The sequence below is a fragment of the Anomaloglossus baeobatrachus genome, chromosome 10 (assembly GCF_048569485.1).
Source record: "Anomaloglossus baeobatrachus isolate aAnoBae1 chromosome 10, aAnoBae1.hap1, whole genome shotgun sequence".
Taxonomy (NCBI): domain Eukaryota; kingdom Metazoa; phylum Chordata; class Amphibia; order Anura; family Aromobatidae; genus Anomaloglossus; species Anomaloglossus baeobatrachus.
Genome location: NC_134362.1, coordinates 61,549,384 through 61,567,128, shown reverse-complemented (window position 1 = coordinate 61,567,128; position 17,745 = coordinate 61,549,384). Strand labels below are relative to the sequence as shown.

Below are 17,745 nucleotides of genomic sequence, written 5' to 3'. Positions count from 1 at the left end.
CAGGACAAGAAGATATTCAATGTTCCTTTATTGTAGCTTGTGTCTACGCGTTTCAGGAGCCCTGCTCCCTTCATCAAGACATATAGCACAAAAAAAACACCTCAGATGTTTTTTTGTGCTATATGTCTTGATGAAGGGAGCAGGGCTCCTGAAACGCGTAGACACAAGCTACAATAAAGGAACATTGAATATCTTCTCGTCCTGATGCCTGGTGAATAGCGCGGCTAAAAAAAACCCTTCTCTACTACTCTGTTAACTACCACGGGGGCTGCAGCAGAATTCACCTATATACCACATGCTTATACAGGAGTTGTGACTGGCACAACTCCTTGAGGCGAGTGTAAATCTTCTACTTCTCTCGGTATAAACCGGGTAAGACCCTATTGCACTTTCTATTCCCACAGTTTAGACATCACAACATAGCATAGCATACAAAATGATGTGATGGGCCAGATTTAACCCGCTGGCCTTTAGTTTGACACCCTTGCAAGGAAAGCTAGCATGAACCACCAACCAAATTGGCCAAAGTGGAGTAGAACAAGGTATATAAAAAAAAAAAAATATATACACTGCTATATTAGGGAGATACGTACCAATTCTGGGCCCAAGGTTGCATATTACACCGTTCACAGATTAAAATGTATCACTTTTTTTCCCTATGTCAAACCCAAATTCCAGAAAACCACCACAATTTAAATAAAGATATTTTATTTAATCCGCCACAAGTTCTAATCAAAGAGACCGAATCCCATGTCTTCATCGGATTCCTCAGACTCTTCCTTCTTTTCTTCCTTCTTCTCTTCAGCTGAAAAACAAACAGTGATCACATTTAGACATTGGGTAATCACATGTGTAACTATGATCTCTCCAGTCCGCGAATAACATGACAGATATACGACAACTGTTTTTACTATCTAGGCAATTGAAAACAAGATCACAAGAGCTCATCAGTGCCACGGAGGCCGTCCATGTGATACCAATGAGCCGCACAGCAAACAATATATAAATTTAGATATGGAGTGACACACAAGATTAAATGTTTTTAAACCTGACAACCCCTTACCATTGATCCACAGGACAGGTGATAAGTAATCGATCGGTGTGGATCAGCCTGCTGTGAGCTGTACAGCTTAGCAAAAAGGGACACTTATGCTCTGAGAGTGGAGCGACCGCGACTTATTTATTTCCAATGGGGCTGCGCAGTGCTGTCCTCTGGTTTTTCCAGCAGTCCCATAGAGAAGAAATAAGAGGTGGTTGTGTCTGCAACAGTCACTGCCTCTAGGTGTTTTTTCTTCATCCCGCTATATAAGTTTTGCACTGGCCAAGCTTTGTGCTGCGGTTGCGCAGATACGGGGTGGTACGGTGGCTCAGTGGTTAGCACTGGAATCTGAGTTCAAATATCCCCCACGACAACTGCAAGGAGTTTGTATGTTCACCCCCGTGCTTGCGTGGGTTTCCTCCAGGTACTCCACTTTCCTCCCACACTCCAAAGACACAGATAGGGAATTTAAGATTGGGAGTCCCAATGGGGGACAGTGTTGCTGATCTTATGTAAAGTGCTGCGGAATAGGTTAGCGCTTTTTTTTTTTTTTAAAAAAAAGAAAAATCATATTGCAGACTTCAGTAAAATGGCACTAATCAATCTGTGCATGCGCAGCCGCCATTTTCCAGAAGACTGACCTTATCAATCTGTGCCAGCACCCCCCACAGTAAGGACAGCGTCGGTGCGATAATTAAATAAGGATGGGCGGTGCTTGCGCAGAGTAATCTCTCAGCAGTTTCCAGGAAAATGGTGCCTGCCGCTGTGCATGCGCAGATAACTCAATGATACTGGTGCCATTTTACTGAAGTCCACCATGAGATTAATCCTCGTAAATGCAACCATGAGATTTGGGTGCCTTTATTGCATCCTTACAGGGAACGGGATTCTGGATGAGCATTAACCCTTTGCCTGCTACAGTAAACCACCATGGATTTTACCTTTGTAAAATCTGTAGCAATGGTGTCAGCCTGTGGCATTGTCATTCAGGCACATTAATCACAAATATCCTATAATTGGTACATGTTCTATGGGACAGTTCATATATATTTTGTTTTTCCCCCGCAGGTGAAACTTACCTGGTGCAGCAGATCCTCCAGCGGTGGGAGCACCTGATCCACCTGAGGCGGCAACAGCAACGGCTCCTCCAGCAGGCATACTTGCCAGTTTGGTGTTACCTACAGAAAAACAAAAACATTGAGTATTAACATGACATGGGAACAAATCCTCTGTTTACAGAACAGTACATAAGAATTACATAAAGACTGGCATCTAAAGCTCCGAGAACAGAGATCCCCCGGGAGCCTTCTCAGAAAAACTCAGCTCCTTAGGAACATTATCAAGGCTTGAGCTGAAAAGCTTTGTAGCCTTGACCTAGAAACGATGTGAAAGGGTAAATCAGTGACTGTACTACTGGCTGTATTTAGTGAGCATTCACAGCAGGCGTTATATAAAAAGGGAGGTAAACTTTACACAGAATACGGAAAAGTGATGAGCTGCAAAAAAAAAAAAAAAAAAATAAGATTTTCCTTATCAATTCTTTTCTTGGAAGGAGCCAGGGAAATGCTGATACAACACGTACTCAGATAAGTGCGGAGATCGATGCTCTCTACCCCGAGAGTACAAACCAGAACACCCACGGAAAAGGCACCGCAGCGTTCAGAAAACACCATGTGTGAAAGCTTTCCTTGCTTTTAGTGCAGCATTAACTGTTGGTTACAGGCTTTCTTAACACCGGCAGGTCATAGGTGACAGCTTTAGAGAAATTAAACTATGACTACCTAATTCAGTAGTTATGAGGACCCAATGATGCCGGATTAAAGCAATATTATGTATATGGTTAATATATCCATTAGCCTTTACATTGGAGCGATCACCAGATTCCATAAAACAAAATGCAGACCTGATGAGGCTGGTGTACTTAAAGGGAACCTGTCATCAGAAATTTAGCTTGAAACCTAAATGTTTCCGCCTCTGCAGCTCCTGGGCTGCATTCTAGCAGGTTCCTGTACTTTTTGTGGCCCCTTTTAAACCAAATTAAATACTTTATAAACCTGTACCTTTTGCTATGCAAATTTTGTAAATTATCCATGGGGGCGGGCTGCCTGGTGTCCATTACTGTCCTCCTGCCGATTTACGCCGCCCCCAATGCTGAATTTCATACCTCAGGATGCCGCCCCTGGGCGCCCGATGTCCCGCGCATGCGCTGACTGTGCAGTGTGTGCACGTGTGACCGCTGGTGACGTTTTGCGCAGGCACGAGGTTATGGGCGACGCTGTGATTTGTCCTCAGCAAGTGCCGCCCATAACCTCGTGACTGCACTTTCCCCTCTTCCTCCAGCGTTCTGCACAAGCGCTCGCTGGCCAGATGACCCGACGTCACCTCTTTCCCATCTTGCCCTGCTTCAGGGTAAGATGGGAAGGAGGTGACGTCTGGTCATCTGGCCAGCGTGCGCTTGCGCAGAACGCTGGAGGCAGTGGGGGAAAGCGCGTCCACGAGATTATGGGTGGGCACACGTCACCAGCAGTCCTGGCGTGGGCGGCACCTCGGGCGCAGTGGGCGGTGTCCTGATGTACGAAATGGAGCGTGGGGGGACGGCGTCAATGTGCAGGAGGGACGGCGTCAATGTGCAGGAGGGAGAGCAACGGACACCAGAGGGCCCGCCCCCATGGATAATTTACAAGATTTTCATACCAAAAAGGTACAGGCTTATAAAGTATTTAATTTGGTTTAAAAGGGGCCACAAAAAGTACAGGAACCTGCTAGAATGCAGCCCAGGAGCTGCAGAGGGGGAAACTTTTAGGTTTCAAGCTAAATCTCTGCTGACAGGTTTCCTTTAAAGAACCTCTGCAGAATGGCTATATATTTAACTAGTCTGATTTGATTGTCAGCTCCTCAGTGTGCCTCCTCCCGATTGAATCTCACACTGCTCAGTACAAGCTGCAGCTGGTAGTCAGGCTGCAGACACTGTCTCATGAGCCAATTTGTTCTTTTAACTGGATTCTTTCGAAAGAACGTATAATTTGAGTTAGGATGAGGGTTTTTTTTACATAGAATTTCAATGTACATACACCGTCCTCTTCGTTACCAAGAGATCTATGTAATAACTCTACAGCTCATACTGCGAAATATGGTGACAGATCCATTTAAAGGGAATCTGTCACCAGGTTTTTGCTCCCCCAACTGAGAGCAGCACAATGTAGAGACAGAGACACGGATTCCAGTGATGTGTCACTTGCTGAGCGGTTTGCTGTAATTTTGATAAAAAAAATAAATAAAATCGATGTTTTCTCTGCTGCAGATCTAGCAGTTCTACAGAGCTGATGAATATGCTGGACTACTTGGCAGCATGCCAAGTAGTTAGGGCTGTGGAGTCGATAAGCCAAACCTGTGACTGACTCCATGACCCCCACATATAATGCTTATATTTAAGTGAAAAATTTATTGTAGTACAATGTGAACATGACATGTAATCATTTTTATGATGCAATAATCAAGATATTTCGATAGAACAAAATATATTTATTGGATACAACTTTAGAACCCAAGTCCTCTTGCGCCTGGCAGTCCTGTAGCCGCTCATCCTAACTGCTACCTCAGTCAGAGCTTCTTTTCCTTAAGCTGTTGATCATCTAGCAGTATACGATGACTTGGGTCCACAAACAGCTGCCAGAAGAATTTTATTTTCCAATAGTTGTGTCTCTCTCCGTTTCATTGAAGCAGAAATGCCATCTGCGATTAAACCTCCTCTTTGGGACAGGCAAAATAGCAAGTTCTTCCACGCGCTTATAAAAATGCCCGGAGTTAAATCCTCAGCTTGTAACTTTTTAGGCACGGTAAATGGGTGATTAAGCAATTCCTTCAATTCAGCCACCTGTGTCCATTGACCTTCATTTAGGGTTACCTTAGGGTTCGCCATATCTGTAGAAACAGTTTTAGTTCAAGTAATCGCTCAATCATTAAACAAGTGCTGCCTCACCGAGTGGCGTGATCGACAATTGCCCCTTTCCTAGCACGTCTCTTCAAAATGGAATCAATTTTAGGGGTTCTGGCAGCAATAACCAATTTTCTCACTTTTCCAGTCAGATTTTCAGCATGTCCCTCTTGCAGACTCTCTCTTATTGCCAGCTGCAGCATGTGCACAACAACACATGTGATGAATATGAAAGTGTTTTGAAGCAGCTTCAACAAGATCATCTAATCCTAAAGTATCATTTTGCTGTTCTTCTGTTGTAATATCTATTTGTTCCTCAGTTACATGAACAGCGCTGTGGCCTTCCATCTCACACATACTGAATCCTAAATTTTCTTCTAGCTGTTGTTCATTACTCTCATTCATGAGTTTAATTCTACTTATGTTTGAAGCATTGTCTGTTACAATAGCAAGAACCTGTTCTTTTTTGAGTTCGTAGTCTTGCAAAACATTTTCCACTGGAGAAACTGGAGGCCTCAAAAACGGATCCTCACAAAGATTGAGCATGTCAGTTTGGCGTATGGCGTTTTTCTAATCTGCCTTTGAAAACATTTATGAGCTCAAAAACCTTTCAGGTGATGCGTTTTTTTAAAAAGCTAATCTGCTTTTGCAGCTGACAAACGTATCCTCAAAAAAATGCAGCAAAAACGCCGTGTGTGAATGTAGCCTTACATCAGGAATAGAACAGACATTTAAAGGACATTTCATAACTTTCCCAAATTCCTATGAAAAAATATTCAGCACATTCTGCATTGAACTACTGGACCCAATTGTCGTTTTCGCTTTATAAAAGACACACCTGATTATAAGACGCACCCCCAAATTTGGTGAAGAAATAGAGAATTTTTTAATAAATGGGGTCCGTCTTATAATGCCAGTGTCCCTCTAACAAATCATATAGGGTATATGTCCCTCATAGCCCCCCATCCTAAAATTAGCCCCCTTAATCTGGATATGGCCACCTTATATTTAATATAGCCCCCCTTGGGCTGGCATACGGCCCACTGTGTTAGATATCGCCCCCAGGCTGCTGCTTTTAGTAAAAAACTCTTTCCTTACCTTCTGCAGCGGTGTCTTCCTCCTTGTGGTTGAGCTCCTCCTCCACTTCCTGGTTCTCGGCCGGTCATGTGATCGGCACAGCAGAGTGATATCTCTGCGTGCATGATCACAGCAGCAGGAGGGAAACTGGGAGATCAGTGCTGGAGGAGGTGAGTAGTGTTTATTTTACTATGGGCGGCAGCATGGGGCCATATCTAACACAGGTGGGCATGTGTCATCAAAGGAGGGTGCAGGCAGATACAGTTAGGTCCAGAAATATTTGGACAGTGACACAATTTTCGCGAGTTGGGCTCTGCATGCCACCAGATTGGATTTGAAATGAAACCTCTACAACAGAATTCAAGTGCAGATTGTAACGTTTAATTTGAAGGTTTGAACAAAAATATCTGATAGAAATTGTAGGAATTGTACACATTTCTTTACAAACACTCCACATTTTAGGAGGTCAAAAGTAATTGGACAAATAAACCAAACCCAAACAAAATATTTTTATTTTCAATATTTTGTTGCGAATCCTTTGGAGGCAATCACTGCCTTAAGTCTGGAACCCATGGACATCACCAAACGCTGGGTTTCCTCCTTCTTAATGCTTTGCCAGGCCTTTACAGCCGCAGCCTTCAGGTCTTGCTTGTTTGTGGGTCTTTCCATCTTCAGTCTGGATTTGAGCAAGTGAAATGCATGCTCAAATCAATTGGGTTAAGATCTGGTGATTGACTTGGCCAGTGCAGAATGTTCCACCTTTTTGCACTCATGAACTCCTGGGTAGCTTTGGCTGTATGCTTGGGGTCATTGTCCATCTGTACTATGAAGCGCCGTCCGATCAACTTTGCGGCATTTGGCTGAATCTGGGCTGAAAGTATATCCCGGTACACTTCAGAATTCATCCGGCTACTCTTGTCTGCTGTTATGTCATCAATAAACACAAGTGACCCAGTGCCATTGAAAGCCATGCATGCCCATGCCATCACGTTGCCTCCACCATGTTTTACAGAGGATGTGGTGTGCCTTGGATCATGTGCCGTTCCCTTTCTTCTCCAAACTTTTTTCTTCCCATCATTCTGGTACAGGTTGATCTTTGTCTCATCTGTCCATAGAATACTTTTCCAGAACTGAGCTGGCTTCATGAGGTGTTTTTCAGCAAATTTAACTCTGGCCTGTCTATTTTTGGAATTGATGAATGGTTTGCATCTAGATGTGAACCCTTTGTATTTACTTTCATGGAGTCTTCTCTTTACTGTTGACTTAGAGACAGATACACCTACTTCACTGAGAGTGTTCTGGACTTCAGTTGATGTTGTGAACGGGTTCTTCTTCACCAAAGAAAGTATGCGGCGATCATCCACCACTGTTGTCATCTGTGGACGCCCAGGCCTTTTTGAGTTCCCAAGCTCACCAGTCAATTCCTTTTTTCTCAGAATGTACCCGACTGTTGATTTTGCTACTCCAAGCATGTCTGCTATCTCTCTGATGGATTTTTTTCAGCCTCAGGATGTTCTGCTTCACCTCAATTGAGAGTTCCTTAGACCGCATGTTGTCTGGTCACAGCAACAGCTTCCAAATGAAAAACCACACACCTGTAATCAACCCCAGACCTTTTAACTACTTCATTGATTACAGGTTAACGAGGGAGACGCCTTCAGAGTTAATTGCAGCCCTTAGAGTCCCTTGTCCAATTACTTTTGGTCCCTTGAAAAAGAGGAGGCTATGCATTACAGAGCTATGATTCCTAAACCCTTTCTCCGATTTGGATGTGAAAACTCTCATATTGCAGCTGGGAGTGTGCACTTTCAGCCCATATTATATATATATAATTGTATTTCTGAACATGTTTTTGTAAACAGCTAAAATAACAAAACTTGTGTCACTGTCCAAATATTTCTGGACCTAACTGTATAATATGCACCGCTCCCCCAGCCCATCGCCGCGGTTTCAGAACCACGGTGATGGACAGCGGCAGTGCATATTATATATGAGCGGGAGCAGGAGATCTAACGCAGCCGCCCGCAGCCATCACCTGCCCCCAGCACCGCTCCAGAGCTGCCCCCACCTCCCCTGGACTCTGTAGTGTAGTGTAGTGTAATAATATACACACACACACACACACACACACACACACACACACACTTGGATTGTAAGACGCACCCCCTACTTTCCCCCAAAATTTGGGGGAACAAAAGTGCGTTTTATAAAGCGAAAAATACGGTATATATTTTAGGAGTCGGTCCATTTTATACCGACTCCACCAAAATGAACACCGACTAACTCCACAGCCCTGCAAGTAGTCCTGTAATGATAATCTACTGCTGATTAAACAGTGATTTTATCAAAACTACGCTAAGCAGCCCGGTAAGTGACATCCCTGGAATCAGGATCTCAGCCCCTACGTTATGCTGCTGTCAGATTAGGTGGCAATACAAAAGCCTGGTGACAGATTCCCTTTAAACCGCAGGACAATTTTTTTTTTTTTTTTCCAAAACGTTTTTTATTGATTTTTCAAATTTGTAAAAACATGACAAGTATCATTGCAAAAAAAGAACATTCGTCTGACAAAATGTGACATAGAGGTGGGTGATACCCCAATTTGGAGTTCCATGTTGCTGTTCGATTTAAGATAGTATACAGTAACATTAAACCAAAACAGAGGTAATGAAATATAATATAACATATGCAATACAATTCGTTAAATCTCTGTGTCGTCCCTGAATGATTTAAATTTTGCTAGCGTGTCTTGGTATTCCCAACCGTCTCGTCTCCCCCTCCCGCCAGAGCCCCCTCCTAGGTGATTCTCAGTTTACCCAGGCTGTCCTGGATATCGCTCAGGATATACCACTCCGAGTGAACAAAAGGTGCCATCAGGTTAATTATTTCTCCCTGTGTGAATTGGCTTTCAATAAAATGTCTCCATCTCACAAAAAACTTGGATGTCAACCCATCTTTATCCCTCTCCGCTTCTAGTTTTTCCCACTTCAGAAGGTTGTGTAATTCGCCCACAACCTCCTTTATGGATGGGCCCTCCCTTTGAATCCAGTGTTTTAAGATGCAACGCTTAGCTATCATGGCTATGTCATGCGTTATTGCGTATTTCCTCTTTTCCTGCGTGCTCGGTCCTCCTCCTACTCCTCCCTCAAAGGAGTGGAAAATCCACACCATTAAGTCTAGTTTGCTGAAAATTCCCCATGTTGACTGGGCAAATAGTCTGACTTGGTTCCAGAACCTAGCGATTGTCTCACATTCCCATAGCCCATGCAGCATATCCGTTTTTTCTTTTTGACACTTAGGACACCACCTATCCCTACCTGGTATGTTGAAACCTATAATGGCCCTATGTAGAATTCTGAATTGAGTGTCTCTCCATCTCTCATTGGTAATATGTTTCCGCACTTGTACCCATCCTCTCAGTATATCATCCACCACTTCTTCCCTTCCCAATTGTTTCCCCCACGCTTTTAAAGTCCGACTATCCTCCCGTGAGATAAGCACCCCCCTTAGCGATCGATATATTTTAGAGACATTTATACTTGTTACATCACATTCCAGTAACTCATCAATCGAACTTCTGTTCAGCTCTCTTCCAACCACACCCAGGTCTCCTATTATTCCATGTTTCAATTGTTCATACTGGATGACATGTGAGCTATTAAGGTTGTACTTATCCAACACTTCCCGACCTGTCATCCACCTCCTGTCCTCCACATTCATAACATCTATCATTCTCCTGACTCCCCTCTCTTTCCATCTAGTAAATAGCTTGTTTTCTCGTCCCAGGGGAAAATTTGGGAATGCCCAGGGGTTCAAGTACTTGGACACTTTCCATGAGAGCCCCAGTTTTTTCCTTACCGACTTCCATGTTAGCATGGTGTCTCGGAATATAATTGAGTTCCTTATGTGCCCTTCAACCCTGGATAGTGGGGAGTGCAGAATGGACGTCAGATCCCACGGTGACGCATATTTAGTTTCCATCGCATGATCTGAGTGCCTACTCGTTCCTCTCACACAATCAATTACATGCCTCATGATACATACAAGATTATACCCTTGGACATCTGGAAAGTTTAGACCTCCCTCCTCTGCTGACTTCATCAGCGTACGCAGCTTTATTCTGGGTTTCCTTCCCCTCCACAGAAATTCTGTATACGCGGAGTTGAGCTTATTCACATCCTTTAGTTTTAGCAATAGCGGGATTGTCTGGAAGGGATACAGCAGCCTAGGAAAGCTCATCATTTTTATCAGGTGACATCTTGCCAGTAATGGAAGTGGCAGACCTTTCCATCCCTTTAATTGAACTATAATTTTCCTGATTAGCGGTCCATAATTCAAGTTATAGATTGTTTCCACCGATCTTCCTATATGCACTCCCAGGTATTTAATTGAAGATTGTGCTATAGGAATTCCACATAGACAGCCATCCCTTATTTGTCCCCCCATTGTCCCATGATGCCCCTTTAGGAACATGATCTCGCATTTTTTTTTGTTCAGTTTGAAACCGGAGAATGAGCCAAATTTTTCAATCAAGGCAAGAGTCTGTGGCAAATCCGCACCGGGGTCCCCCATATAAAGTATGATGTCATCAGCAAAAAGCGCTGTCTTTACTTCTGAACCCCTTATCTTGATTCCTTTAAAGCTATTTTGTCCCTGTAGTATTCTTGACAACGGCTCGATTGCCAGGTTGAATAAAAGAGGAGATAATGGGCAGCCCTGTCTTGTTCCCTTCATCAAAGGGAACACGTCTGATAGAAAGCCCGGAGTGTGTACCCTAGCTCCCGAGTTGGCATAAAGGTTTCTAATGTAAAGTCTCATCTTGCCTACAATCCCTATGGCCTCCATTACCCTGTCTAACCACCCCCAATTTACATTATCAAACGCTTTTTCTGCGTCAAGTGTAACTAGGGCAGGTCTAGCCCCTCCCTCAGTGAGACCCAGTCTAACCGCGTCTACCACTAGAATTGTCTTTCGGATATTGGTAACGGCATTTCTCCCCTTAATAAACCCCACCTGGTGATTCGTAATGATCCTAGGTAAGATCTCGGCCAGTCTATTAGCCATGATCTTGGACATAATTTTTAAATCCTGATTTATGAGCGATATAGGTCTATAACTAGAGGGATCATCCAGGTCCTTGGTTCCCTTGGGGAGTAATTTAATATATGCTATGTTGGAATTTTTGGGTATTTCCGCCCCTCCCAGGAAAGCATTAAAGACTGAGGTTAGATCCGGCGAGATCAGATCCTTCAGAGCCTTATAGAATTCACTATTGAAACCGTCAGGTCCCGGTGCCTTGTTGGTGTTAAGCTCCCCAATTGTTCTCGTCACCTCCTCTACTGTGATATCTGCGTTTAAGGCACTCAAATCTTCCTCCGTCAAGCTAGGCATTTGGGCTTGTCTTAGCCACTCTGCCTCATCAGTCATGTCGTTATTCCCTGACCCATATAGTTTTCTATAGTAATCTCCCAACAGTTTATTAATGTCCTTAGGATCCGTAGTCACCTCTCCCCCCTTTGTTTTCAGTTTAGAGATCACTGTCATCTTTCTGCTGCCCCTTGCCAGATTGACCAACATCCTTCCCGCCTTGTTGCCAAACCTATGTAAGTCAACCTCCTTGTGCGACCAGAATAGTTGTTCCTTTTTTTTGGCCCATTCGTCAAATCCCTCTTTTGCCTCCAGCCATCTGCCTTTTGTCATGGGAGATCTATTTGTCACATAATTTGTATATGCTACCCGTACTGCTTCACTATGGAAATTATAATTCTCATTGGTTTTCCGTTTGATCATGGCTGCGTACCCCACCAGACGGCCCCTTAGGACCGCTTTTGCCGTTTCCCAAAATATCACTGGGGACTCTCTATGTTCCTTATTGTCCTCTGCGAATTCTCCCCACCACTCCTGTAGCACCTTATGGAAATTATCTTGCCTGAGAAGGAACGATGGGAATCTCCATATGATATCTGTACCTCTCCTGAATTTCTCTCTAATGCCCAATCTCACCGGACTATGATCAGAGATCACCATATTCTCTATCACACAATCTTGCGTACCACTCAGTAAGTCTTGCGAGATCCAGAACTGATCAATACGTGACCAGCTATCATGAGGGTGAGAGAAGTGTGTATACTCTCTGTCATGTGGGTGAGTTAGTCTCCAGATGTCTTTCAGTCCTACGTCTTCTAATGTTACATCCCTATTGTCTAAACTCCTGCCCACATTAGCTGTCCCCTCCTCGCCCCTCCTCCTATCTTCAGCTGAGTCTGGGACGGTGTTAAAATCGCCTCCCACTATAATGTTAGCCTCCCCATCTGCTAATATGATGGCCTTTATGTCATCATGAAATGTGATTTGTTGTGAATTTGGGCCATAGACATTATAAATACTGAGTTTACCCGCTGGACTAACGATTGTTAAGTGCTGCCACCTTCCATGGTCGTCTGCCTCATGTGCCACTACCTCATGACTGAATTGTTTATTTATTAGAATCATAGTGCCCGCTTTTCTACCTTGTGCCGCTGCCCCGTAAACGGTGCCCACCCAATGTTTCTTCATGCGGAAAAAGTCCTCCCCCCCCAAGTGGGTTTCCTGTAATAAGGCAATGTCTGTCTTTAGTCTTTTCAGATGTCTCAATATCATTGCTCGTTTGTTAGGTGATCTCAGCCCTTTAACATTCCACGTAGTTATCTGTATCATGTTTACCTGTGTATTCTGCTTTTACTACTCCCTCCCCTATGGGCCCCTGCATCAAGGAAGACGAGATGTTCGACACTAGAATCACAGTTGGTACCCCAAAATCGACACTCCCTTTCCCCACCTTGCAAATATAACAAATACAACAAAAAGCATGTAACTGTAAAACATATTTTCCCTTCCGAGAAATCCACGGCGCTTCCCGCCACGTTGGTGAGCTCCCCTATTCCTAGCCAAAATATGTAGCTCCCTAATCACCCCCCAAAAAATATATGTTCTATCCCCGGACAAACTTGAATAAGCCTTTGAAAATTATGCAAAAATTAGCACAGTATGTCAAAACCTCAGCAAGATTCTCCAGTCCTACTTATCTCTGACTCCAGGTAGCCATCAGTCCGCCCAGAACAGGCCCACTTCATTTGAATTTGGATGATGTTCCTGGACAAAGGAGAAAAAGAAAAAAAAAGACCAAGGGGAGAGAAGATGGAGAAAGAAAGAAGAAAAAAAAAAAAAAAAAAAAAGAAGAGGGGGGGGGGGAAGAGGACCCAGACTTTGGGATGTTTTCCTCTCTTTTCTCCCTTCCCCCTCCTCCTCTCACCTCCCCAACCCTCTCTCCGTAATGCATCCTCCTCAACGCCTCTCCCTGTTTGGGAAGAGAAAAAAAAATAAAAAAAAAAAAATAAAAAAACAGGCAAAAAAAGAAAAAACAATGAGCGAGTTCCAGTTCAGGTATCATGGTTTCTCTCCAAGGGTTGGTTCCTGTGTTCCAGGCGAGAATTATGCTGTCGACCCGGGCTTGGCCTCCTTTCCTCCCTGGTCTCGACTTGCTTTTGTCCCCCAAGACGTCCCACACCTCTTCCTGAGCTTGTGGGGGATCCTCTTCTATTATTCCCTTCTCCACTAGCTCCTTTTTCTTGCCTTTCTGACCTGGTCTTGTTGAGCTCTGCCATGAGAATGTTTTCTGCTTCTTTGTAGTCCTTGTAGTATACAAACGAGCCATTGGGGTTTCTAACTTTCAGTGTAGCAGGGTATAATAGCTGGCACTTTACTTTTTTGTTGTACAGAAATGAGCAAATTTTGGTAAATTCTTTTCTCCTTCTGGATACTTCCGCTGAATAATCCCCAAAAATTAGCAGTCTGTTGCCTTGATATTGTAGTGGACGCTTTCGTTCTCTAAAGGCCCTCAATATTTCCTCCTTATGCTTATAATCAAGGTACTTGACAATCACCTGCCTGGCTCTTATCGGGGTATTCTTGTTTGAGTTTTGGCCCTCTCCCTTATTCGCCTCCTGGTGTCTCAGTGGACCCACTCTGTGGGCTCTTTCAACTCTGAATTTCGCCTTTATGCCCAGGGCCTGCGGTAGCTCCAACTCGCATATATTATCCAACTGTCCAATCGACACAGACTCTGGCAACCCGACTATACGTAGGTTGTTTCGTCTCGATCTGTTTTCCAAATCGTCTGCTTTATCCTTCAAGTATTCATTAGATTTTGCTAGAGCTGCTATTTGTGCTTGCATAGCCAGTATTGTCTCCTCGGAGTCAGATATTCTCTGCTCTGATTCTGCCAGTCTAGAGGCATGGGCATTTATCTGTTCTTGCATATTAGCTAATGATGTTTGTATGGCTGCCTCAATAGCCACTTTAACCTCTTTTGACAAGTGTGATGTCACTTCTTCAGCGAGTTTTTTATAGTCCACATTAAGCTTTTGTGTGTACTTGTCTTGGCCTGCAGGTGGTGCTGTTTTCTTAGTTCTCTTTGTCTGGACTGGGCCACCACCTCCATCCCCCAATAGCTTGCAGGCTTGTGATGTTGGTGTAGTAGGCTGCTTTTTGTTTCCTTTGGAAGGGGTACTATGAATTCTTGCCTTTGACTTCCTGTGAGTCTGAGTGGGATTAATCTCCCTGTGCTGTTTGTCAGTTTCATCCTCCAACACTGCTGTGTCTCTGAGCTGCCCTGCTTTGTCTGCATCTTCTCTCCCCTCTGCCTCCATATCTCCTTCATCCTCCCATTGCGATCCACCGTCATCAGTCCCCTGCATCCACCTCTCTCCTGCTGTGTCCTCCTGTGACTCCTAGCTCATATCTTCCTTATCTCCTGTCTCCTTGCTCATATCTCCCTTATCTCTCCCCTTCCAGCTCTGTGTTTGCTTTTCTGTGTCTCTCACCATGCGTTCAGGCTCCTCCCCCATCAGGCTCGGCGCCATTATCTTATCTTCTCCCCTGTCCATATCAAAGCTTCTCCAGGCTGACTCACCGCTCCCAGAGCTTCTCAGGAGGTACCTTTCCATAGCTGTCTGCTTTAGGTAACCTCCTGTGCTGCTCTCTGTTTGGTGGCTCGTCCGGGGGGGTCTGTTTTTAGTCGGTTTCTGTGAGGGGTGGCAGGAGATTCTCCTCTAAGCTTCCACCTCAGCCAGGACAGGAACAGGAAGTCAGGACAATTTTTCTTTGCACTTTTTCTACTCTTGTTCCAGGAGTCATAATTCCTTATTAACCTATGCATATGAGGCATAAAAAAAACAAACCACACACACAAAAAAAAGGAATTACGGAATTAAATCCTCCAATAGCTAAGCAATTACTCATAAAAATGGCAGTAGATATAAACTGCCCAGGCCAAAACAACGAATGCACTACAAGGATGCAGCAAGACCTCCAATAAATGGAGGCATCACAGGTGCAAGAGGAGTGAATCACTACGGTTTCCAATGATGGAGGGGAGCGATTGCTTGATGGTAAAATTGTACACTTATGGCTTGCATAGGGTACCGTGTAAGGGTATGTGCGCACGTTGCTTTTTACCTGCTTTTTTGCTGCTTTTTCTTCTGCGCTGTTTAATGCCAAAATGGATGGGTTCTTCTAATCAAGCAAAGTCTATGGGAATTTGGGCTTCTTGTTCACACTATGTTGTTCAAAATGCTGCCTTTTTGTGGCAGAACTTTGGTCAAAAACTCAGCTTTTCAAAGAAGCAACATGTCAATTGTTTTTGCCATTTGGGTTTTGCACTGCAAAGCTGAGTTTTTGACCAAAGTTCTGCCACAAAAAGGCAGCATTTTGAACAACATAGTGTGAACAAGAAACCCAAATTCCCATAGACTTTGCTTGAATAGAAGAACACATCCATTTTGGCATTGAACAGCGCAGAAGAAAAAGCAGCAAAAAAGCAGGTAAAAAGCAGGTAAAAAGCAACGTGCGCACATACCCTAAGATTGTTTACTATAAGACACCCCCAGCTTAATCAAAGCATTCACGAGCCATTCCAATAATGCCTGCACTGCTGCTCCTAGAGGCGACATCTGCCTTGATCACATTTTGATGTGTTGCTGAAAAGAGCAGCTGCTGATCCAACTGGCTGCAATCTGCGCGTGATACTGACCCATCACCACTGGTAATAACAGCGCTGACATCAACCGAACGATGCAGTTGGCTGCAGGAAGTCACTATTCACTGACTAACTCTGCTCCTGATTTTATTTATCTGTGGATGAACAGTAGTGGATAACCCATTTTAGGCTATGTGCGCACTGGGAAATGGAATTTTCTTGTGAAAATTCCGCATGCTCTCAAAGATTACCGCACCCGCGGTAAAAAAACGCGGGAAACCGCACCCGAAAACCGCATGCGGTTTGCCGCGGTTTTACCGTGGTATTGCCGCGTGCGGGTTGGGATGTGCTTTATTGCATTCAATGCAATAAAGCACATTGAAGAAAAAAAAGAAGGGAATTTTGTTTACTTACCGTAAATTCCTTTTCTTCTAGCTCTAATTGGGAGACCCAGACAATTAGGGTGTATAGGCTATGCCTCCGGAGGCCGCACAAAGTACTACACTTAAAAGTGTTAAGCCCCTCCCCTTCTGCCTATACACCCCCCGTGCTCCCACGGGCTCCTCAGTTTTGGTGCAAAAGCAAGAAGGAGGAAAAAGAATTATAAACTGGTTTAAAGTAACTTCAATCCGAAGGAATATCGGAGAACTGAAACCATTCAACATGAACAACATGTGTACACAAAAAAAACAGGGGCGGGTGCTGGGTCTCCCAATTAGAGCTAGAAGAAAAGGAATTTACGGTAAGTAAACAAAATTCCCTTCTTCTTTGTCGCTCTATTGGGAGACCCAGACAATTGGGACGTCCAAAAGCAGTCCCTGGGTGGGTAAAATAATACCTCGTAAGAGAGCCGTAAAACGGCCCTTTCCTACAGGTGGGCAACCGCCGCCTGAAGGACTCGTCTACCTAGGCTGGCATCCGCCGAAGCATAGGTATGCACCTGATAGTGTTTCGTGAAAGTGTGCAGGCTCGACCAGGTAGCCGCCTGACACACCTGCTGAGCCGCAGCCTGGTGCCTCAAAGCCCAGGACGCGCCCACGGCTCTGGTAGAATGGGCCCTCAGCCCTGATGGAACCGGAAGCCCAGCCGAACGGTAAGCTTCGATAATTGGCTCCTTGATCCACCGAGCCAGGGTTGATTTGGAAACCTGTGACCCTTTACGCTGGCCAGCGACAAGGACAAAGAGTGCATCCGAGCGGCGCAGGGGCGCCGTACGAGAAATGTAGAGTCTGAGTGCTCTCACCAAATTTAACAAGTGCAAATCCTTTTCACATTGGTGAACTGGATGAGGATAAAAAGAAGGCAAGGAGATCTCCTGATTGAGATGAAAGGAGGATACCACCTTAGGGAGAAAATCCGGAACCGGACGTAGAACCACCTTGTCCTGGTGAAACACCAGGAAAGGGGCTTTGCACGACAATGCTGCTAGCTCAGTCACTCTCCGAAGAGAAGTGACTGCTACTAGAAAAAACCACTTTCTGCGAAAGTTGTGAGAGGGAAATATCTCTCATTGGCTTGAATGGCGGTTTCTGAAGAACCATCAGAACCCTGTTTAGATCCCAGGGTTCTAACGGCCGCTTGTAAGGTGGAACGATGTGACAAACCCCCTGCAGGAACGTGCGTACCTGTGGAAGCCTGGCTAGGCGCTTCTGGAAAAAACACAGAGAGCGCTGAGACTTG

The 17,745-nt window shown here is 44.5% G+C and overlaps 1 protein-coding gene across 1 annotated transcript in view; it reads right to left on the bottom strand.

Annotated features, from left to right (window-relative positions):
• Nucleotides 1-691: 691 nt before the first annotated feature.
• Nucleotides 692-17,745, bottom strand: part of RPLP2 (ribosomal protein lateral stalk subunit P2) — a 32,472-nt gene continuing 15,418 nt past the window's right edge. The window contains exons 4-5 of the mRNA XM_075326375.1: nt 2,119-2,217; nt 692-805 (exon numbers count right to left, since the gene is read on the bottom strand). Coding sequence (XP_075182490.1) covers nt 729-805; nt 2,119-2,217 — 176 coding nt within the window. The 3' untranslated portion in view covers nt 692-728. The remainder of the gene's footprint in view (nt 806-2,118; nt 2,218-17,745) is intronic.